Source organism: Dendropsophus ebraccatus, chromosome 7 (assembly GCF_027789765.1).
Source record: "Dendropsophus ebraccatus isolate aDenEbr1 chromosome 7, aDenEbr1.pat, whole genome shotgun sequence".
NCBI lineage: Eukaryota > Metazoa > Chordata > Amphibia > Anura > Hylidae > Dendropsophus > Dendropsophus ebraccatus.
This window is the reverse complement of record NC_091460.1, coordinates 54,101,375-54,125,106: the sequence shown is the minus strand read 5'-3', so window position 1 is coordinate 54,125,106 and position 23,732 is coordinate 54,101,375. Positions and strand designations below refer to the sequence as shown.

General features: G+C 41.7%; 1 protein-coding gene across 1 annotated transcript in view; it reads right to left on the bottom strand.

Moving 5' to 3' along the window:
* The window catches only part of NWD2 (NACHT and WD repeat domain containing 2), a 161,348-nt gene that overhangs the window by 69,725 nt on the left and 67,891 nt on the right, over positions 1–23,732 (bottom strand). The window contains exons 2-3 of the mRNA XM_069976488.1: positions 22,963–23,051; positions 12,205–12,321 (exon numbers count right to left, since the gene is read on the bottom strand). Of these exons, the coding sequence (XP_069832589.1) occupies positions 12,205–12,321; positions 22,963–23,051 (206 nt within the window). The remainder of the gene's footprint in view (positions 1–12,204; positions 12,322–22,962; positions 23,052–23,732) is intronic.

Sequence of the window (23,732 nt, the reverse complement as noted above, 5' to 3'; positions counted from 1 at the left end):
GGACACTATCTTTGTCATGTGCCACAGAGCGTTGTTTGCTCTGCCAAAAAAGGGACTTCATGTTCATGGACACTACCAGAACTCTATATATATTGAGCTGTGCCAGAAGCCCTATACTACTACACTGTTATTGCAGCCATGTGTATTGCTTATTCGAAAGGACCACTCTAATATGGACGCTGTGCTAAGTGCCAATAGAGAGACTTTAAGAGTCCCCTGTTGGGCAGGAGCCCACTATGTTTACAAAAATGTTTGCACTATATTTGCCTATGTGCCTAACCAAACTTTTACACTTTTATACAGGTATGGTGCCTTTTATTTGTGTTTCCAGCTTTCATCCTCGCCCCAGCCCGTCGCCGAGGCCGGCTTATTTTTAGAGGGGGAATTATGTAGTATACCAGAGCATGGTTCCTGTGGCTGGGCTGAGGATGGCACCTGTCTACAAGCAGTTTATTGTCTATTCTAGGAGGTAACATGTTTTATGTGCAACTATTCTGTGTATTTCTCTGTACCAGTAACTGGCAGGCAGAGATGGGTTACATGCTTACACTGCACACAACACAACAGCGACACGTACTGTCCCTAGTGGGAACTGCTCTAGGTAGTGTAGAGATAGTGTATTAATCCCATAGGAAGTTGCTAGAAGGGGGAGGAGCAGTCTCCTCACAAGACCTAGCTGTGACAGGAAGTGGTGTTCAGTCCAGTTCAGTCCAGTCAGTGTGCAGTCACTGGCAAGTCAGTGTGTACAGCCACTATACAGTGCAGCTAGTGGTTGTTCTGCAAGCAGGCCAGTCAAGCCTGCTTGTTACTAAAGAAGGGGAAGGAGATAAAGGAGGAGAGACTGAACCAGAGGAGAGTTCTTCAGAAGTATTTACAGAGATAAAAGGTATTTCTCTAGTGGGAATCCTAAGGGCAGAAACCCCTAAGCAAAAGGACTTGAGCATACTGGGTAGCAGAGATAACTGAGGCCTCTGTACCCATCTTCCTGAAATTCGGGGGGTAAGATTGACTAGGACCCCTGGATACCTCTGGGACCCGAAAGTTGTGGCCTAAGGCCCGGCCCAGTAACAGAAGCAGGAAGCTCCCTAGCAGACAGGGAGGGATAACAGACTCAAGCACCATTGGGGGAAGAGATCCACAGGGTCACAGCGCCCATCAGCATTCCACACACCACCAGGCTCTCCATCAGTACAGTAACCCAGTCAAAGCCGCCAGTATTCACCACTGTATGCTAAAGGACTGTATAACACCTGCAAGTCTTACAGTAAAGGAGTTGTTGTTACACTGCCTCCCTCCTTGTCTCCCTGTTGTCTGGTCCACCTGCACCACACCACCATCAAGGGCCATATTACCAGGCAGCAGTATTTTGGGGTTGGCCCCGGGGGAACTACAAGTCCACACCACCGACCACCTTACACACGGGTGCAGCCCCCCTACAGGAACCGCTGCAGCAGCCACAGAAGAGAGAGAGATACCCGGGAAGCGCCAGAGAGTCCCCCTGTACCTGCAGAAGCCCTCGTGCCCACCTGTGACCGTGACAAGTTCCAGCCATCCTGCAGGTATAGCACACTCTCCCCCTGCAGCCCTCAGTGCATCCCCTCACGGAGGAGCTCAGCGCCACACTACCAGGAGAGACTACCATCACCATCATCCTCTCCTCATCCCCCTCACTCTCTTCCCATCACCCCGGCTCGCTGCATCTGCTTCTCAGCTGAGCTGCTTTTATAGTGTTACAATCATTTCAATTACCTTCTGACATGAAGCACAGACATAATAAAAGTTTACATCACTTGGGGTCTCAGTGCTGAGACCCCACCGATTTAATATTGTAGACTTATGACAGAGACGGTCTCCTGCAATCATTTGAATTGAACGTCTGGCAGAGAGTGAAAACACGCAGCACTGTGTACGTACAGCACCAGCACAGCAAGGAAGAAGTTACACTAAGCACTGAACTACTGCTGCTGGTGAGATAGATGCCTTGATTTACCTTTTAGGGACAGTCTAGATCTTCTAGAGCACAGATCCATCCCAGATTTTTCTAGGTTGGGGGGGGGGGGGGTATTTATTTTTTGTTATACCCCATATCGTTTTCAAGTTATAGTATTTTACGTCAAAGGACATTATTGATGACAGATGATAAATGCAGGGACTATAGAAAGCCTGTGCACGGCCAAAGCTGCAGCCATGTGTAGTAGATTTTTCACAAATATTTATAAAAAGAAAATACACTGTGATCTTCTCTGCTGCTTGTTATTATGTCTGCATCCCAATATACATAGAAGTCTTGCTCATCAGCCAGCTCTTTACTGTATGTGTAATAGCGGAGCCGAGTAAATGTCATCTCTGTTCTATAAACCAATAAATTATTCTTCCTCGGAAACTTGTTTTAGGTTATATTTTCATCTCACGCCATGTTCATCTGTCTGGAAACTGTGTTGTGTAATAGCAGTGACAGATCTAAGAGAAGACATAGAATATATACTGTTTGATGTGGAGATCATTAGATGCAAAGATGACTGTAGGTCAAATGTAGGATCACATATGTGTAACATACAGTTATTAACATATACCGTTTATGAAGGAAGACTCTGTATGAGCAAAGTGATTAGGAGCCGTGAGTCGAGCATCAGATAAAAATAGAAATTCTTTAATACAATAGAGTTAATGGATTTTCTTCTTATGAATGTGAAGTAATGCAGAAATATGGCATTGCTGTGCAGGAAATTTCTACCTTTTCTCATTTTCTCTACTTCTTGTCAGTATTTAACAGGAACTTTTAAGACTACGGTCTATGGCAGTGGTGAGCATGAACAACTAGTGGCCTAAGGGCTGTCTGTGACCCTGGGGTCTAAGTCTGCAGTTATTGACACCCCTCCTGCCCTCCTGTGTATACAGTCTAGCCTACACTCTGCTCTCCTGTGTACATTACTCTGCTTACTGTGCTGACAATCACAGGTGTAGTGATTCCTTGATGTGAGCGCACATGCATGATCACTCCATTAGACTGAACTAGAGTTCAAGATGTTCTTTCATTCTAAAACTACCATAGACTATACTATAGAGTGGTGATAGTGAACCTTTGGTCCTCCAGCTCTTGCAAAACTATAATTCCCATCAAGCCTGGACAAAAACAAAAAATGGCTTTGGCTGCTCAGGCATTATGCAACAGCTGGAGGGCCATCACTGCTATAGAGCATGTACTGTATCCTTTTACAGGGTCCTTTTACAGGAGTGGACTATCGGCAGATATGGACCCTCACTACTAATAATCAGGCTGTGTAAAATAGCCAGCAATTAGCCGAACGCAAATTCTCTTATTCACTAGCTGATCAATTCTTTTGTGCGAGCAATAAAATAATCAGTAGTAAATGGGAATGTGTGGGCAACTATAACAAATTTAATAGGTCGCATGAACAATCTAGCCATCATTTGTGTGTATTGAGCCTTGTAAAGCCTCTGCAAATGAGTGGCGCTCTCACTGATTGCTGCCCTAAACAAGAGGCACAATCTGGTAGCAATGAAATTCAATGTGTTGCCTGTGGATAAAGTCATAAGTGCCCACCATTACCTGGTAAGTTCAAGACAGCTGATATAGAATTTGCATCCAACATAAGGCAGAATTACACGGCTCAATAAGCATGCAGAAAGGGCTGTATATACATACATATATGTGGTGTGCCCCCAAAGTGTTGTGTCAGAGCAGCAGCCGGTCACTTGCTAGATGGTGAGGTGTGGCGCCAGTCCTATGGTGGTTGGCCGAGATACAGCCGGGCCCAGTGATGTGATGTTGTGACGCCAATGGCGGTTGGGCACACATGTATGGTGGCACACCTGTTTTTAGTTTAATGGGCCAGTTGTACCTTGTTCCCCTGTGGACAGTGTCCTGCAGGGCTGCTACGTGGTCCCTTGGGATGATATCACGGTGAGCCGGAGTGGTGTAGTGAACCTCCCGGACTACTGGAACTGCCACCCACAGAAAAGGGAAATGTCCCAAGGATGTGGTGTACACTATGTCGGTATGAGGTGAAGAATCACAGAGTCTCTTTATCATAAATAATCTTGTTTTTACTTGGAAAGTACTTGTGTGCAGTAAGTTATACAGCTTTCACTTGACAGGGTACGATACACTTGATAGTTCCCTTGATAAAGCACTTGATAAGACACTTGAAAATACAGCAACAAGATCTGTGTCTGAGTAGCGTGTTGAGAGATACAAAGAATCAGAGTAGCAGAGAGGAAGATGTTGTGAGAGTCCCAACCCAAGTAGTACTGTGCTTTGCCGGGATGTTGGAGGATGAGGTAGAAGAATACTTAGAAGTAGAAGAAAATACTTGTGCCAGTGTATTGACCTTTGGGTCTTCGCACCACCTAATGCCCTACCAGTGTCGGGGGATCCGTCCTAGTGGATGACACAAGGCCCCAGACCTTGTTAACTGGGATAAGCGGAATGCTGAGGATTTCCTGCTGACAACTGCACTGCGAGATAGGGTTCCTAGGCTCTTAGCAACTTTGCTCTATCCAGATCAGTTCCTAGCTTACTGCTGTCTGTGGAGACTGTTCTGCACTGTGACTCTCCTAGTCCACGTTGCTGGTTGATGTTGATCTCTGACTTGTCCTCTCCTGTAGGAGTTTAACCCTGCATAGCGTTGTGTAGAGTATACAGAGAAGAAACTGTCAGCTGTGTCTTGTCTTGCTTTCTACCCATATGGAGACCTGACTAAGACTTAACTTTCGAGAGTAGGGGGATCTGGCAGAGGGCCAGGGCCCAGAGAGGACCACTGTAGACAGCTTTCTATCTTGCATCCTTCCTCTACAATCTCCAACATGAAAGACCCATGTACTTCCTCTACCCATGTGACTTCTTTTCTCAGCGTATCCAAGGTGCTCTGTGAGTGGGTGAAGAGTGCAGTAGAAGAAGTGAAGAGAGAGATGATAGGATAGAAGAAGAAAAGATCCCCATAGGTCCACAGATCTATGTGACACACAAAAAAACAATAACTCTTTACATACTCCAGCCCTGCAGCATCTGAGTACATACATCTAAAACAGCGACATCTAGTGGTGAAACTATATCACTACTCCACCACTTGTGTACAATAAGTACAGGCTTTTACGAAGGGTGTAACCAATAGCAACACCTGTGGTGGGACACTACATATATACAATATATATATATATATATATATATATATATATATATATATATATACACACACACACTACCGTTCAAAAGTTTGGGGTCACCCAAACAATTTTGTGTTTTCCATGAAAAGTCACACTTATTCACCACCATACATTGTGAAATGAATAGAAAATAGAGTCAAGACATTGACAAGGTTAGAAATAATGATTTGTATTTGAAATAACATCGTTTTTACATCAAACTTTGCTTTCAAAGAATCCTCCTTTTGCAGCAATTACAGCATTGCACACCTTTGGCATTCTAGCTATTAATCTGTTGAGGTAAGCTGGAGAAATTGCCCCCCACGCTTCTAGAAGCAGCTCCCACAAGTTGTATTGGTTGGATGGGCACTTCTGGCGTACCATACGGTCAAGCTGCTCCCACAACAGCTCAATGGGGTTCAGATCTGGTCACTGCGCTGGCCGCTCCATTACCGATAGAATACCAGCTGCTGCTTCTGCTGTAAATAGTTCTTGCACAATTTGGAGGTGTGTTTAGGGTCATTGTCCTGCTGTAAGATGAAATTGGCTCCAATCAAGCGCTGTCCACTGGGTATGGCATGGCGTTGCTAAATTGAGTGATAGCCTTCCTTATTCAGAATCCCTTTTACTCTGTACAAATCTCCCACCTTACCAGCACCAAAGCAACCCCAGACCATTACATTACCTCCACCATGCTTAACAGATGGCGTCAGGCATTCTTCCAGCATCTTTTCATTTGTTCTGCGTCTCACAAACGTTCTTCTTTGTAATCCAAACACCTCAAACTTGGATTCATCCGTCCACAACACTTTTTTCCAGTCTTCCTCTGTCCAATGTCTGTGTTCTTTTGCCCATCTTAATCTTTTTCTTTTATTAGCCAGTCTCAGATATGGATTTTTCTTTGCCACTCTGCCCTGAAGCCCAAAATCCCGCTGCCGCCTCTTCACTGTAGATGTTGACATCTATGTTGACAACTATTTAATAAAGATGCCAGTTGGTGACCTGCGAGGCGTCTGTTTCTCAAACTAGAGACTCTAATGTGCTTATCTTCTTGCTTAGTTGTGCAACACGACCTCCCACTTCTTTTTCTACTCTGGTTAGAGCCTGTTTGTGCTGTCCTCTGAAGGGAGTAGTACACACCGTTGTAGGAAATCTTCAATTTCTTAGCAATTTCTCGCATTGAATAGCCTTCATTTCTAAGAACAAGAATAGACTGTCGAGTTTCAGATGAACGTTCTCTTTTTCTGGCCATTTTGAGCGTTTAATTGACCCCACAAATGTGATGCTCCAGAAACACAATCTGCTCAAAGGAAGGTCAGTTTTGTTAGGACTAGTTTAAAGTTATCTTCATTGAAAAGTACAGTGCTTTTCCTTCAAAAATAAGGACATTTCAATGTGACCCCAAACTTTTAAACGGTAGTGTGTGTGTATATATATATATATATCATTAGCGATGTCCATGCAGCCCCTTCCTTCAATGTACAATAATAAAGTTTATACATACCTTTTCATGTTATACTTACTTCTGCCCGCTGTCCGCAGCCACTGCTGGAACTTCAGAATCGATCTCTGAAGTCATAGGCTGCTTAGCTGATCACTGGCCATGGTGCTGTCACATGTCAGCCAGTGATCAGCTGAGCGGCCTGTCATTTTAGGCAGCGGGCAGAAGTTAGAACAGGTATGTATAATGTGTATTATTTTACACAGTCATCAGTGGTCGGCTGCTCATTGCTATTACATGTAGCAATGCGCAGTCAGTGGCTGATCATTTTTTACCATGTTGAAGGGCAACAATCGTTTCTTTGGATGATCGTTGTCTTTCTTACATGGAGAGATAATCTGCTGAATCGGCCTGATTGGGCAGATTATGAACTAGGACGCCTGCAAGAGCAGCAGCAGCAGTAAAGTTTGGTGAATCAGATTACTGCTGCAGCCACAACTGATGTTATCACAGACTAGAGAATAAATATGTAGTGTGATGCAAAGCTGAAGGAATGCACTGTGTTAACTGTTTTTGTCACATGTTGTCCTTATGTCCAACCACAGGTGCCGGCCTGTTTCCCTCCTTTTTCTGTCCTATCTCTTTTTTTCTTGTTTGCACAACTTAGCCCCACCAATCACTAGGAGGTTTAGTTGCAAAAGGAGGTTAGTTTGGGTCTTCTAGTTTCAGGCACTAGAGAGAGAACAACAAAGATACAATTCCTGCTGCAGTGAAGTGAGGGCCTGCCTTAGGCCAGGACCCTTGTGAGGGACCAAGGGAAATACTATTTTTGTTAATGCAAGTAACCACTGCTAGCATGAGGTGCTAGATCCCTCAGGAGAAGAGGACGTCCTCTGAGGATCACCTTGTCCATGCCAGTGATACACTAGACAAGATACAGGGCAGTATACCTGAGTATGGTACTGACCCCAGCAGGACAAAGCAGCTACTTGCCTACGTATCCTGCTGTAATGCACGGATACTCTCAAAAGTTTCATTAAGTCTGCTTCACCAAGCGCAGGGACCTGGGGCCTTGTACTACCCTTATAAGACGGGTATTCTGACACTGTAGGGCATTGGGCAGTCAGACATGTGAGTACGAGTTTTCTTTTTCTCTAAACTACGCTATCCCAGCAGAGTACAGAGCTACATTGGACAGGGCCCTCAAAATACTCCTTTATTTTCACTTATACTGTTACAAAATCTTCTATCTCTTGCCTGCACCTGCAGTCCCTCAAGCTTTATTTTGTAGTGTACTGAAGAACTTAAGTAAACTGACCAAAGCTACCTCGGCCAATGGCAACCTAGATTGCTCTGCCGCAAATTTATCACTGGGGGTGTAATTGCTGGGACTTCCAAAGATCACAGTAACAGGAATCCCAGTATAAATATGTTTCCCGCACACTGCCACTCCATTCACCTTCTATGGTACCACTGGAGACAGCCAAGTACATACATACAATTTTCACCCATAAATTTTGTAGGTGGGACAACCACTTTAATAGTTTTCTGAATTCCTAACAATGGCTCCAATGGACCTTTATTCACAGAATTATAGTTGTATTAGTTTATTTTACCTGAGGCAACAATTGATATACCTAAATCCACCTATTCTAGCAGTGGCTTAGGACACCACCTTGACACTCAACATTGGAGGTGGCATGTCCCTTTAACACCACCTCACCAGCTAGACCCCTTTTCATTGAGTTGGTCAAAGGACCATCTTGTTTTGTATGCTGTTTTACATGTAATGTCTTCTTTTCACAAATGAAAGCTCGGGAATCAAACCTTTGACACTAGAGTATCTTATTGATGTCTTCATTTAAAGCGATTCGTCTCCATGACAGATTCTCTTTACATAACATCCTCAGATGTGTATTGAAGTTTTCTTTTTATAGACCGCAGAAGTGTTTAGAGTACAGCTATGGCGCAGCTGCTCACACACAGTGGAATTCTTCTAGGCCAATTTATTGTGTCCCACAAGGAATCACCTGCTCTTCTGTATCACAGAATGTATTATATATCAGGAGGCTTTACAAAGACCACATTTCCGATAGGTGTGATGTGGTCACACTTTAGTGTACTTAAATGGCCACAGAACTCTATGGTCACCTAAGGTCAATTCTCTGCTGAAATGTGGACCGCAGTTATATAAAAAAGGCCACAAACTCTTCACAATTATTTAGTTACATATGCTAATATGCATATTTATATCCTGAATATAAGAAATGTGTACTATAACACCTCCGTAGATTTACTTGATGGTGAATCTTATGAGGCTATGGTTGTGATCATGTGCTATATCCCATAGTAACTCCCATAAGATTCATGTGTACTAGGTGACTTCTCTTATTTAGATTCTATAGTTTAGTACAACCAACCATTCTTACCACACACATACACTGTACATGTGCACATATGCACATTACATACAAGCAGGCAGACATATCGGGAGTATACATACACATATCGGAAGTTTACATATGCATATTCATTGCATACAGAGCACCCAGCCTGGTGAATGTACTTAGTGAGCGGCAGTGCACACAATGCAGTCAAGTACACTTTTCTGGATCACCTTGCATGCACTTCTGCACCCTACCTTAGCTAGGTTCCTCCCTATTGTTTTTTTTTCTTATAGATTTTACAGTAAATTGAAGGTTTTGAATGATGAGGAGTTAAACCATAACTGGCTTTTTTCATAGTACACAGACAGTTTTGACAGCTCTCATAGTACACTCTTTTAATATGTCTGTAGAGCTCTGTGTAAGCTCTTTTTGTACTTCAGACGTCAATCTGCATATCACAGCTGACACTACGCCAGATCCTGTGGCTAACAGCCACATGTGCTACATGCAGAAAAGTTTAGATAATAACTATCTATAGGAAAGATTAAATCACCTAAAGTGAAATAGTAATATGACCTCCGGGCGCAGTACCAGATCTACTCACTAGTAAAGTAAAGTATTTGCCGCTTGGCAGTAGATTCACTTCAGTCTGTATAATATTTTATGGGTATTGTAAGAAACAACATATCTAACATGCACTACATGGCTCTGTATTACTTGATCTGTGCTTGTGTAGTTGATAGAATGTGCAATGTCTTATATTCTCTGTCCTACAACCTCTGGTTGATTACATGTAAGGTAAGTGTCGAAGCGGTAGGTCACTTGACCTTCCCACACAGGCTTCTAATAGAAATCCCTAGAAAGTTCTGTTAAAGGAGTCCTTAGGTTTAGCCCTCTCACCTGAATAAATCAGTCAGTCCTTGTTAAGCCAGGGATAAAGAAGATGGTCTTGTCTAGACAGCGCAGTCCTAGTCTGGCTCACTGATAGAGTTACCATGAGGTTCTCTTTGCCATCATACCTGCTGTGCAGAATGTTAGTTACTCCTGGCTCTAGTGATAAGCATCAGACTTCTCCAGTCATCGGGTGTCAAATGCAAAGCATTCGACCCATACATTCGATAAGTTCACTCATCACTACCAGTGAACCCTAGCGGCGCCGCAAAGAACTGACATGTCAGTTTTTTGCGGCCTCTATTCAGTGAATAGCGGTCGCAGAAAGCTCTGTCAGTTTGCACAATGAAGCGAGCAGCTCCGGCCACTTGCTTCATTGTGTGCTGTGGGGAGTTCTGATGCATGCGAGCATAGATGAGCCTGCATCAGAACTCTGCGGGCCGAAAGATCATCCAGCCGGTACTGCATCGGGCCAGCATGATCTTTTCAGAGACCGGCCGCTCCATGACCTGGCTGGGTCACGGAACGTCCGGTCTCTTACGCCATGTGAACATGGCCTTAATCTGTAATTCTAGTTACCATCCTACACCCTGCTATAGGGAATCATAGCTCACAAAACTATAAGTAGCAAAAGTCTTCTTAGTAGTCTTAATCATCATGGGGAACCAACCTGTTAAGAATTGTGATAAGCGAACTTACCAAGCGTTTAGGTTTGTCCAAACCCAAATACTTGGCATTTAACTCCCAGTGGCCGGAGACGTTGGGTGCAACACTAGAGCTACCAGTAAAACATGCATACAGCCTATGGCTTTGTTCAGACGCTGTATGAGACCGGCCGTTCCGTGACCCGGCTGTGAAAAGATCATCCCGGCATGATCTTTAGCGACGCTAAGTTCAAATGCGGGCGCATCAGTGTGTGCCCGCATCAAAACTCCCCACAGCACACTATGGAGCATGTGGCCGGAGAACCTCGCTCCATTGTTTAAACTGACAGGGTTTTCTGCGGCTGCCATTCACTGAATAGCGGCCGCAGAAAACTGACATGACAGTTTTCTATGGCGCCGCTAGGGATCCCGGCCAGAGTGTATACTATGGGGGACATTTATCATTTGCACCTTTTTTTGCGAATATTTTTATGACTGCACACTGGCTTATATATTTGCAGCCTAGTCAGGTATTTATTAATATTCGCATGTTGATTCCTAAATCACCTGCCTGGCGCTGCGCATTTTACTGCAGGTATTCATGAATTAACCTTAGTTAGGAAAGTTCAGCTACCCTGGGTCTGGAGTACGGATGCGAATAAATATGCAAATATTTCAAAATGCGCACATGATAAATCCCAGCTAAGAAAATTCTTAGGTATAACCATGCCCACATAAGTCAAGAAGGAAAAAAAACAGGCACAAGCTGTCATATTCACACATACACTGAGCTACACTGTTTAGTAAATCTGACGAAGGTCTGTGCACATCACACATATGCCAAAAAATGCTAAGGAGCACAAGGTACACTGCTTGATACATGTCCCCCTATGTGTATACACTCCGTCTGGGATTCCCTCAGGCTGTAGCACTACGCAACTACCGCAGAGATCACGATAACAACGGCCCGGATTTCTGCAGAACTTACGTAGTGTGAACATAGCCTATAGCTGTATCCATGTTTTCCAGGACTCCCTAGGGCTGTCCACCTTATCCAGGCCCTGGGAGTCAAATGCCGAGCGTTCACTTATCACTCGTGTAGATTCCTTTCCAGCAAAATATACATATAAATATGGACGGTATATAGAAATATAGACAAAATGACTTGAATCAGCAACTAAGCCTATTCTCTAGAGGACAAAGCAGTAGATTGCTCAATATTAAAATCCACCCATAAACTGCAGAATTTGTGTATTTTAGCAATCATAATCTCATATTACCAAATCCTCTATATCATATTTGTTTTGTCTTAAATATTCAGACTTTCTATAGTATAAAACTGAAATTTGAGTGACTTATATGTCAATCATTATGGTACAGTGCATCCATTTAACCGTCTAAGGTTACCGCCATCCACTTTGGGGGCATACCTGAGAGTATGTAGAAGCAATTCCAGCAATTACAGCAATCATGTTATAACTGATATAGCACATACTTGCTACTAAGTATGCAATATCTGAATTATTCCCACATTTTATTTTACTATATACAGTATTTACTTCTGTAGCACATTTTGGAACCATTGTCTTGGCTTTACCTTATATAAGATACAGGGATATGCCTTCTAGTAAACAACAATACTATTGTGTAGGAAAGAAGTATACTGTTTACTTACAACAAAACATGGACCAGCAGATGTCTTCAGACACTCCTCCAGCAGCCTCATACGAGTCCTCTGCAGTTCAGGGCTATCCCACTCCTCTGCTGGTATCCCCCAATACAAGTCAATAGCCTAGGATTTAAGGTTACATATTAGTATTAGTAAGAGATGGAGGAAATATTAAAAAGAAAATCTTCAATTTCACATCCCTTTGTAGTTTAGAGCCATATATTGTATTTCATGTATTTGCGTCTTGCTTAATGCTGTGTTGAATCCTATAATTTATATATCTACATATACTGTATGACTAAGTTCTTCTGATACCAACTATTGTAATCTCAGACAAAGCTGTTATGGGGCATGCTCACAAACTCACATTTAGAAATGTAAATGCTGGTTTATCTTGTATTATATTTAGATGTAAATGTCACCAGTTTCTTAGTAACACCACAGCCATGATATTTTAACATAATAAAATCCTGCAGTCAAAGTTCATTCTGTAAAGGGGATGTCCTTTGACAAAATAAAAAGGTATAGTCACTACCCCCCATCCTGTTTCAATGATGCACTGTCCTCAAAGCTCACCACTTCCTGCTCTACCCTTAGAAGCTCCCCATACACCTTATACTTTTGTTGGCTATACCCATCACTTGCGGTGGAGATAGGGGTCAGGCGTGATGGAAAATTACCACCCAACCCCTGTGTTCTGGTAGAGTAAGCCACAGTCAGAGCATGTTGACTACGGTTTACTTCTCCCATTCACTGAAGAGAATACAGGAATGCTCAGCCAACATTTTCGTGTATGGGGAGGACGCATGGTGGACTGGAGAAATTACTGGCGGCTGAACGATTGTTTGGTCGTCAGTTATTGAAGGTTTATGGCCACCTTAACATAAAGAAATGCCCACTCAACCAGTTGTTGGCAGGTCACCACTGTGGTCACTGGATAACTGTGGGGTTGGGCAACTCCTTATGACAAGAGGGGAGAGCAGAAAGTAGTGAGCAGTGGGGACAGCATGGTAAAGGCAGGTAAGTACACCCTGTTTCATTATTATTATTATTTTTTTTTTATTATTTTTTTTTTACTCTGATCACTTTAAAAAATAAAAACATACAACCCCTTTAAAGAAAAGGGGTTGTCAGAATTTTTTTTCAATCTTAAGCTGCAGTATTATTGTCAATCTAAGTGCAGTGACTGCAAGAATAGAGAATAGAGAAGGGCTCAGTGACATAAGCTGCGCACATATGTGTGTTATGTGTTACACACTGTTCAGCCACAATGTGGTCATAATGCGGCTGAAAACTGAGCTGGAAGGATGTTCCACAAATTTTCTATTTTTAAAGGGAACGTGTCATCACTTTAAGGCTGCCTGAACAACAAGTCACCCCCACCAGCTTAAAGGGGTGTACCCATCTAATGCATAAGATATTTTCAGATAGAGAACTCTTGAGCACCCTCCTACTGGTTTATGGCTACCTTATGGTGGTTGGTAAGACAAAAAGTGAATACAGTAAATTAGGCAATTCACATCATTCCCTTTGACTTTGATGGAAGTTGTGCAAACTGCTTGTCCCATTAGATTCATCTGTTTTCGGCTTCACAACAACCTTTTAACTGCAAACAGAGGGATCTAAAGATAGGTGCAGTTCCTAGAGGTTAGACATGCATCTAGGGGACCTTTATGGCATATCCTTTGAAAAGTTATAGATCTAAAAATTGAAGTTGATGAGGAAAGACTGAAGCCACCAGGGACTGCTCCAGTGACACATGGTTCAGCCATCATAAAAGTAAGTTGTTTTCCTGCAAATTTGTGTGCGCATTAATAAATAAAACTTATGACCAAGTAGTTTTGCAGGTAAACAGCTTGCAAAGCCATATAGATTTAACAAACAATAAAAATGGTGCGGAATATCGTGTCTGCATGGAATTAAACTATTAGAGAATCAGAGATCCCTTATACATACAACCTGGGCATTCTGATGCAGTCTCTTGTTTCTGTGTCACCACATCGGCGCACAGGGCACAAGGTTATTGGATGTATGGGCTTTAATATTGAGAATATCCTTTGCTTTTTCTAATTATTGTAATTTAATGATTTGGGAATCTGCAAGAAATATATCATCACATTTGTTAACTTGTGTATTGATGAAATTCCTGTTTGACAAGTTGGGCAGAATTTATATTTATTTTGCATTAAGTTCCTACCATTAAAAAAAACCATCCCTTTTGAGGTAGCTGTAGATGTATATTGGATATATTTTTATAATAAACATTGTGTGTAACCTGCATATTTATTTTATCTTTCTTCTTTATCCATTCTTTCTGTGAATGTGCATTTTCTCTCTATAACTGTGCTGAGTGGGCGGGCTCTAATGGAGGTGGAACTGGAGAGCTGTGATGTGTGTTCTTATCCTCTCTCAGCTACTTTACTCTACTTGACCCTCATCTAATATGATATATTAGATGAAGACTTGATAAGTGGCAGGAAATATATAGATGTAACTGCTTTTACTGAAGTAACTTATCCTTTTTCAATTATAGCAGCAGGCAGTAATGTTAATCCGTCTTTTGTACAGTGTTTGTCACAAGCAGCAGATGCCCTCAAAAATTATATATTTTTATCATTAAAGAAGAACATTGCTGAAAAAATCCACTTTAACATATTTTTATATTTAGCATAGTGTAAAATATTGATTTTTAACATGAAAAATTATCTGGAGCCAAACATTTTCTAGCTGCGAGCATCTGTGCCCGGAGATAAGCATAACAGAAGGAACGATTACAACGATTTGGAAGTCTGTTATTTCAAGCACTGCTTTCTTGAATAGTAACTCAATTAGAAGGAAACATGGATCTTTTTAAATATATACTAATATCTCAAGTATATTTTATACACAGTAATATGGGGACATGATGGAGTACATGCAGTTCTTGGCATACTAAAGAAGATTGCTTTAAGGAAATATAATAAAACAAAAGTACCAGGAGCCCCTTTTATTTCAGAAATGAAAAGAAAAATGTAATCTGTGAATACCCCAGTAAGGAATAGGTGAGGGGTCCTATCTTTTAGGCTATGTCCGTAACATTGGCACCATCTTGAAAGCTGCCAAATAGGATCAAGGGCAAGCTTTTTTCCAATATGAAAGTGGTCACGTAGCACATCAAAGAGGTCCAGAATTATCTCAGAAATCGATTGCCACAATCAGATTTGCAATATCGTTTGTGGTTCAAAAGTAACTAACCAAAAAATGTGCAACAACGGGAACATTCCCTGTTATGCACAGCTATTTGAGGTGTTCACTATGCTGTTCATGGTAATGAACACAGAGCTTAGGCTGAACGCAAGGCTATTTGCTGTGTTGATAACTTTTGAACCATAGGAGATATTGCAAATCTGATTGTTGTAATCACTTTCCGAGACAATTCTGGTTTAGTCTGGTATGATACATGACCATCTCGCCATTGACAAAACTTGAAATTGATTTCAAGATGGCGATCATGTTCTGGAAATAGCCTAAAAGATAGGACCCCTTGGCTATTACTTGCTGGGGTAATCACATAATGTCATTTTTCCTTTAATTTCTTGCATAAAACAGCGTCCTGGGGCTTTTGTGGTCTGGCATCTTTAACCTCTGTCTATCTGCATCCACTAAAAAAGCTCAAATGTCTATCAAAGGGCCAGAAGAAGTCAATTTTGCCCTATTGATAGGGCTGGGCTGTATACCATGAAAATACCGATACCGTCCATGGCGTCGGTAAACCGACCTCAACTTCGACAGGAAGGTATCTGCGGTATTTTCACCCGCCCCAGGACACTGACAGATCATACTACCCTTCCGGCCGCTCTCACACTGAGCTTCCCGGTCTTTCCAGCTTCTATGACAGCATGCAGTGCTGGGGGTCCCGGGCCGCGCTCATTTGCCTCCATCCTGTCACAGCGGGTCAGCTTTGTCCCCCCGCCCTGTTCTTGCCGCTCTAGCCAGCCAGTATCCACTTCTAATAGAGTCAGAGCACGGCTAGCAGGGTGACGTCACGGAGCGGGGACCGCAAGCGGCCTTCGGACACAGGACTGCGTCCAAGATCTCCTGCTCCGAGACATGATGCGGGGACCGGCGGCGAACAGAGCACTGACACCAACAGGTGCCGTGCTGAGGCTGGGGAGGGGGCTGCGCACAGTTATAGGGAGAGGTCCCAGAGTACCGCTGCGGGGGTGCCAGAGGCTGGGAAGAGAGGGTGTGCAGCTATCACATGACCTTCTAGGGATAGCACTGACATCTAGCAGGAGCTGGAGCTTTGTTTACATGGGATCAGACCCCTTGTGATTTGGTCCCTTTATTGTATTCTTGTGATCAGCTGACTCATTAAGGCTCTGATCACACCTGTGTCCAAGTTTTCATTGAGAACAGTGCAGGATCCAGCCACACATGAACACCACCTGCACCACACTACAGGAGGTGTATATTGAGGTATACAGCTATGTACACCCTGCAGAATGTGTACATATAGGTATACAGCTATATACACACTACAGGAGGTGTATATAGAGGTATACAGCTATGTACACACTACAGGACATGTATATACAACTTTACAGCTATGTACTACATAGCTGTATACCTCTATATACATGTCCTTTAGTGTGTACATAGCTGTAAACCTGTATATACACATCCTGTGGTGTGTACATAGCTGTAACCTCTATATACATGTCTTGTAACCTCTGTATACCTGATTATACACGTCCACCCTAATAATGACAAATAATATTAATGACTATAGAGTAAATGGCCAGCCTTGTGTTGCTGCTCAGTGATATCCTTTTTCAAAAAAAATTATTAAAACAAAATCGCCGGTTTGACATGGCCAAGTGGGTGTGGCTTGCAAAAGGGATGTGACTTGCTAACAGGGCGTGTCATAATTATCGTTCAATTATCGTTACCGCGGCTACATCTACGATAAACCTCAATATTGATTTAGGCCAATATTGCCGAGCCCTACCCATTGACTATTTAGAATTAGGACCCCCACTGCCTCCTCTAAGGGCACTTTTTAAAACCTTTTCTACTCTTAGGCCACGTTCACACAATCCCAGCCGATTTGCAACGTCTGGGATTAATACAAACATTTTCTATGTGCTGCAGTCTGTGGAATCATGGCCGGAGTGTATACACGTATACACAAAGAATACACTCCGGCCAGGATCCCTAGCAGCTGCAATGAAAACTGATATGTCCGTTTTGTGCGGCCACTATTCAATGAATAGGGGCCACACAACCCTGACAGTGCACACAATGGAAAGTGCCACTCTTGGCCTGCATCCCAATTCAGCACAAATGAAGTTCATCTGGCTGGTACTGCAGTACTGGTCAGGATAAACTTCACCAACACCTACCATTCTGTGACACGGCTAAGTCCCAGAACAGCCGGTGTCATACACTGTGTAAATCCGGCCTTACCTTGTATAATGTCCTATTAAAATGTCCTTGTATAATATCAATGAGAGCAATTTTCAGTGTACATCACTAAATACCCCTCAAAGAACCAGTTTAGGGTTTCCTAGGAAACTTATCTTGTAAACTTGATGGCTCGGGTACAAAAACAATAAAAAAATACAATTTGTCCAGCAAAAAACAATCTTCCTTACCACTATGTCAGTGGAAACAAAAAGCCAAGGCTTTGATATGTTACAATGAGAACAAAAAGGAAACAAAAAATGTTTTGAAGGCCCAAACAGGCTGCATTAACAGACTGATCCCTAAAATAAATGGGGAGAGAAGCACATGGCTGAGTATTTCTCTCCATGCTTACTGTTTATGGGATCCCATAGAATTGCAACATATGAATGTTGCTGTCACAAGGTTTACAGCTGGGAAAGAAAGTGATTTGCTTGCCCTTCTTCCACCTCTTTAGCGACAGGTTAGGAGTCTGAACACTGTGCACAAAACTTCCGAGATGTCTCTACAACAGATCAGATGTTCAGTGCCCATTTGAGGCGCTAACAATGAAGACTTGTTAAACATTCACCATTATGTACATCATGATGTTGTTGAAGCATTCTATTTTTATATATGTGAACAAACACTGATGCTACAAACTTGTTGTCTTTGCACATAACACTAATGAAAATCATGTTGTTAAGAGATCCATTGCTTGTATAACTAATTACTCAGTTAATCCTGTAATCTATATCCACTATGCATTCGCCTCCAGAGCACTGAAACACTGCAACAGAAAGACCCTAAGGTTAAGTTCACATCTGTGTCAGTATTTTCCGTCTTTCTTCCCTGTCATAACATACAGTAAAACTGAAAATAATGACAATGTCAGATCCATAATCCTAATATTGGTAAATTAAGAATAAGATAATTAGAATTTAGTGAGTTCACTGTCAGTAAGTTTATTGCAATATGTACATGGAGCATAACTGTTTTGAATAAAGAAGGATGGCACGCCTAATTAGACCAGAGCTTTTCAAGTTTTATCTACTGGGCTTTAACAGCCAAAACATGAGCACACCTTTGTCTCACTTATGGTCATCATCTACAGATGTAGCCAAGTTTATAGTTAGTGTGCTACATCTGCCCAGAATGGCATGCTTTTTAAGGAGCAGAGTCACCTGTCTTTAAAGGCTGGTCATGCTCCCTTGTAATCTTTCCATGGTGTCTTAAAGTGTTACTGTCGTTATTTTTTATTTTTTTTTGCAGAAATCAATAGTCCAGGTGATTTTAAGAAACTTTGTAATTGGGTTTGTTAGCCAAATATGCCATTATCTGCATGTAAAAAGCCTTTTCCCAGGTCCCCCCTCCTCTCCTTTCTGTCATCCACTCCTCAGAATCAGGAAATCTTGACTGTTTTTTCATCAGTCGGATCTGTCTGGTCTATGAAGAGGGGAGGGGGGAGGAGTGAGATTAGCGGGCAGCTGAGAGCCGAGAACAAATGATTGCTCAGCAGGGGAGCTATTCAGAGCCCTAATTAGTGGTCAGAGAGGTCCATGGTGCCTGTCAGAGGAGAGAGCCTGCAATGTGAATGTAAAATAACTCTTTGTTGTCCTATTTTGCTGCTTTTACTTTCTCTCTCCATAGGAAATAATGAAGACAGGGGGGGAGAGCTTCAAACTGCTTTTTCATGATAAAAATTCATTTATTCATTCATTCATTTGGATAATAAAACCAATTACAAAGTTTCTTAAAATCGCCTGTACTATTGATTTCTGCAATAAAAGTTTTAACAACAGTGACACTTTAAGCAAGATGGCATGGAAATTACAGCAGCGACACTGTTAATAGATTCACTGGGCTAGGTGCTCTGTGTCTGACATAGATAATCTGCTTTTCTGCTCAAAGGTAAGTCTTTGTTGTTTCATACATCACTTGCTTGTGCTGTATCTGGTGAGGCATGGGGTTTTCTGCTTACAGTGTGGCAAACCTTCTGCTCTTGAGCAGGAAACCACATGTTTTACCATATAAACAAAAAGCCAGCAAAAAATTATTTAAGCACAGACGAGCATGGAGCTCAGAGCAGCCAGTCCAGGACATTTTTTACCAGTAAGCCAGTATAAAGCTTACCAGTTGCCATAGAAAGTCAAGTCCTCTACATATAGTATTAACCTAATCACGCTAGTGCAGAGGACCTTTGGAAAAGAGCTTGTTTTATAATTCTTCATCTGGTTCCATAAATTCTATTAAATTAACCTTGATGATGCACTTTAGGGCTTTGTCCACACTACGTAAAACTACGGTCGTAGTTCTCGCCGCAGAACTACGGCTGTAGTTTTAAGGGGTGAAACATAGCCTTATTTTCAATGGGATCCTGGCCGGAGCGTACACACATTGTATGCGCTCCGCTGGGATCCCATGCGGTGCTGAAAAAAACTGACATGTAAAACCTCTCCATTCCGGCGCTGGAATGGAGAGGTTTTACACTTTACTGGATATGGTTCCACACACCAGCAGTCTTTTGCAGCAGAAAACTATGACCACATGTGGAAACATTCACCCCATCCCTGTATGGTCATCATGAATTAGACCCAAGTCAATCTCAAGACCCTTCCAAGTTCCAAGTAAATCTCTATGTCTTGACGGTTGCCTACCTCTCATCTAGACCATTGATGTTTTCACCAGTCTCACTAGCCCATTCAAGATTATAATTTTTCACCTAGCCGCAGGATTAGTGATAAGTATCCAATAAATGGGAATCTGACAGCTGGGATCCCTATGATCACGAGAATAGGGATCTCTTGAACACTGTGCGAATTAAGCAGTTGAACATAGGCTTTGTACATCCATTCGCTCACTATGGGACTGGCAAAGCCAGCTAAGTACAGCCCTTCACTATCTTTCCAGCAAGTTATCAGCCCATGACTTATTAAACAGGAGGTTGAATTATTAGGAATTTGGAAAAAGTCTATAGTAAACACACAACACTGACTAGGGGCTGCATTGGATATAACAGCAGATTATCCTTCTACACTGTCTATTTATGCCAGTAATTATCGCTTGCTAGTTATCAGGTCTCTTGTGAATATAGTAAGTTACATGTACAAGTTATGTAATTATGTATGATGCTGCTCATATGAAAGCTGTTTATTACACACAGTAAAGCTGTGATGTTGATAGCTTGTAAAGATCAATGGATCTTGGCAAATAATTATCCATTTTACATTTCTGTAATGCAGCTTGTTCTTCTTTTCTTGAAAGTTCTTCTGATCAGAATTACTCATATTTTAACAAACAAGCAAAAATAGACTCATCAAACTAATGGTACTAGCGGTTTGGTGGGGTGGGTTGGAGGATACAGAGTCTCTTTAAATCGAGAGATGAGAAGAATATAAGGAAAGAAAAATTAAAAGTAAAAAAGTATTGATCAGAGCGGGTCTCATTGCTGACACCCTCCATGATCAGAATATATAGCTGGGGAGAGATGGAGAGATCGCGGCAGAACGATCCACTCCCAGGTTGGCAGCTCAGAACATTTTCTATAGACTTTCATTGTGAATTTTGGTGTCAGCAGTGAGACCCACTCCGATCAATAACTTTTGACAAGTCTGATGATATTTCTAAAGTTATTTTTAGTAACAGGTATGCTTTAAACGTAGATTCACACCATAATCCTAGAAAAGACAGCAAAATCTAGATGAACTATGGAAAACTGCTATTATCTGTTTGGTAATGGGGTGTTCATTCAGCTTCACGGAAATTACTCCTTTTAACAATTTTTGACACTTTCTATGTAAATAAGGTTAAGTAGGGGTAAATATTTATATAGTTAATAAGATTAAAAAAAGGTAAAAGTCCATGTAGTTCAACCTATAACCCTACTGTGTTGATCCAGAGGAAAGCAAAAACCCTCAAGAGCAGGGGCAGATTAACTTTACCATAGGCCCTGGGCTGTTCACCAAACCTAGCCCCCCCCATCCCCACCCAACTGTAAGTACAGCACTAGCGTGGTGTTCATGGTACAGGATAGATAATGTTGTGATGCCCTGACTTGTGCAAAATTGAGGTAAAAAAGCAGCAATTATTTGCAAATCGTGGCAGAACTGTAGCCAGGAGACAATATACCACTGAAAGTATAAGTCTCTCTGGGTGGCCTTGGGGCCACCAGGAGCTCTGGGCCCTGGGCTACCGCCCGAAATGGACCTGTTATAATCCGCTACTGCTCAAGAGGCAGATTTCAATTGCTCCATCATAGGGAGGAGTTCATGGAAGAAATTCAAGGCATAACACTGGATTTCTGTGGTAGATTTGCTGCTAGTTCACATGGAGTATTGACTATCCATGGCCTAGTCCATACAGATTCTGTGTTAAAAAAGCAACCTGTCATTCTCCTTTGCTGGGCCGTAGATTTCAAATCTGCACAGTAAAAAATCAGATTCCCGTAAAAAAATAAATGAATGTCAGATTTCATGAGATTTTCAACTACGATAAAAAGCTATAAAGACAAAGCCAAAGAAACCGAGTAACTTTGTCATTACTTTGAGTTTCTGTATTTGTACTGATTTTAGGTTAAATCATGTTCCAGTAGATCTGTTACGACGGCCCGCTTCCAGATCAACGGCTGACCTCACACACTTCAAATGTATCTAGTCACAGCTCTGACAGTCTCCCCAGATTACTTTTTGTGACAGCAAGGCAACAACAACAATCACTGAAAGAAGGAATGTCCATTGGCAAGGATTAAAGATAGTCCACCTATTAATTTCAAAGCTTGTTATACAGGGGGAGACTTATCAAACTGGTGTAAAGTAGAATTGTCTTAGTTGCCCATAGCAACCAATCAGATTCCACACTTCATTATCCAAATAATCTGTGAGGAATAAAAGGAGGAATCTGATTGGTTGCTAGGGGCAATTGAGACAATTTTACTTTACACCATGTTTGATAAATCTCCCCCTTAGTGTATCCCCTACAAAAATAAGAGAAGCTGATGTATTACTAGTGCTTAAGCGCTCTTCATCAAGGTAAATTTACCTTGAAGAAGAGTGCTCAGGCACTAGAAACATGATTGTGTGTGTATATATTTTTTTATTTTGTTTTTCTAAAAAAAAAAACATAGTATAATCTAGTATTATTCAATGGACTGTCCCATGGCTAAATGGCTCACTTAAGAGGGGGGGGGGCTTCCTCAGTTTTTTTTTTATTGATGGCCTATCCTGAGGAAAAGCCCTCAATATCTTTTTTTTTACAACATCATTGGGACCCCATGTGCTATAGGGATATATCAGCAGGTTAGACGCTTCTAACCTCCTAATGGTTTCCCTTTAAGTACATTACCTGGAACTCCATGCCATAGTTTTCTCTGCAGAATTCTCTCAGCTTGGGGTATACCTGCTCCCTTAGGGCATTCCTCTCTGCTTCTGAATCTGCACAAAAGACAATGAAAAACAATTGTAAAAGAAATAATATTAAATAAATATATTAAATAAATATAAAAAAATAGACAAAATGTGCAAAGCCAAAAGTAGCAGTTACAAATAACAAGTAAAACAGAAAAATCCTTCTCTTGAACTGTAGAAAATATTGAGTGATAGAAAAATAAAATCCTTTTGCAAAAAGAAGGCGGCTGTGCAAGACACAGAGACAACTTCCCTGCGGCCTGTATCTCATTTGAATAATCCCAACCTACAAAATGAAATCTTATTTTTTCATATTTCTCCAATGAAAATTGCAAAGCATTTAAAACATCAGTTTCTGCTCAAGTGTTCAGCTATGGCCTCAGCATCATGAATGTAAAATTTAAATCATATGTTAGACGTCCAAGCCTACGATTATAAAGACATTAGTATAAATGTTTTCTGAAAGGAGAAAGATTGGTATATCGCCTTAAGGGGAAACTTAATGTGAGCGCTAAGGCACATGGTGTGCTGGCAGCTGAGGGATTCATTTGTGTGTATATATATATATATATATATATATATATATATATATATATATATATATATATTAAAGGATTTTAAGGCAAATGTAATATTTGTGCCTTCCTGTGCATTAAAATAATGAAAGATGTCATACTTACCTCCCCCACTGCACCTGCTGTCAGATCT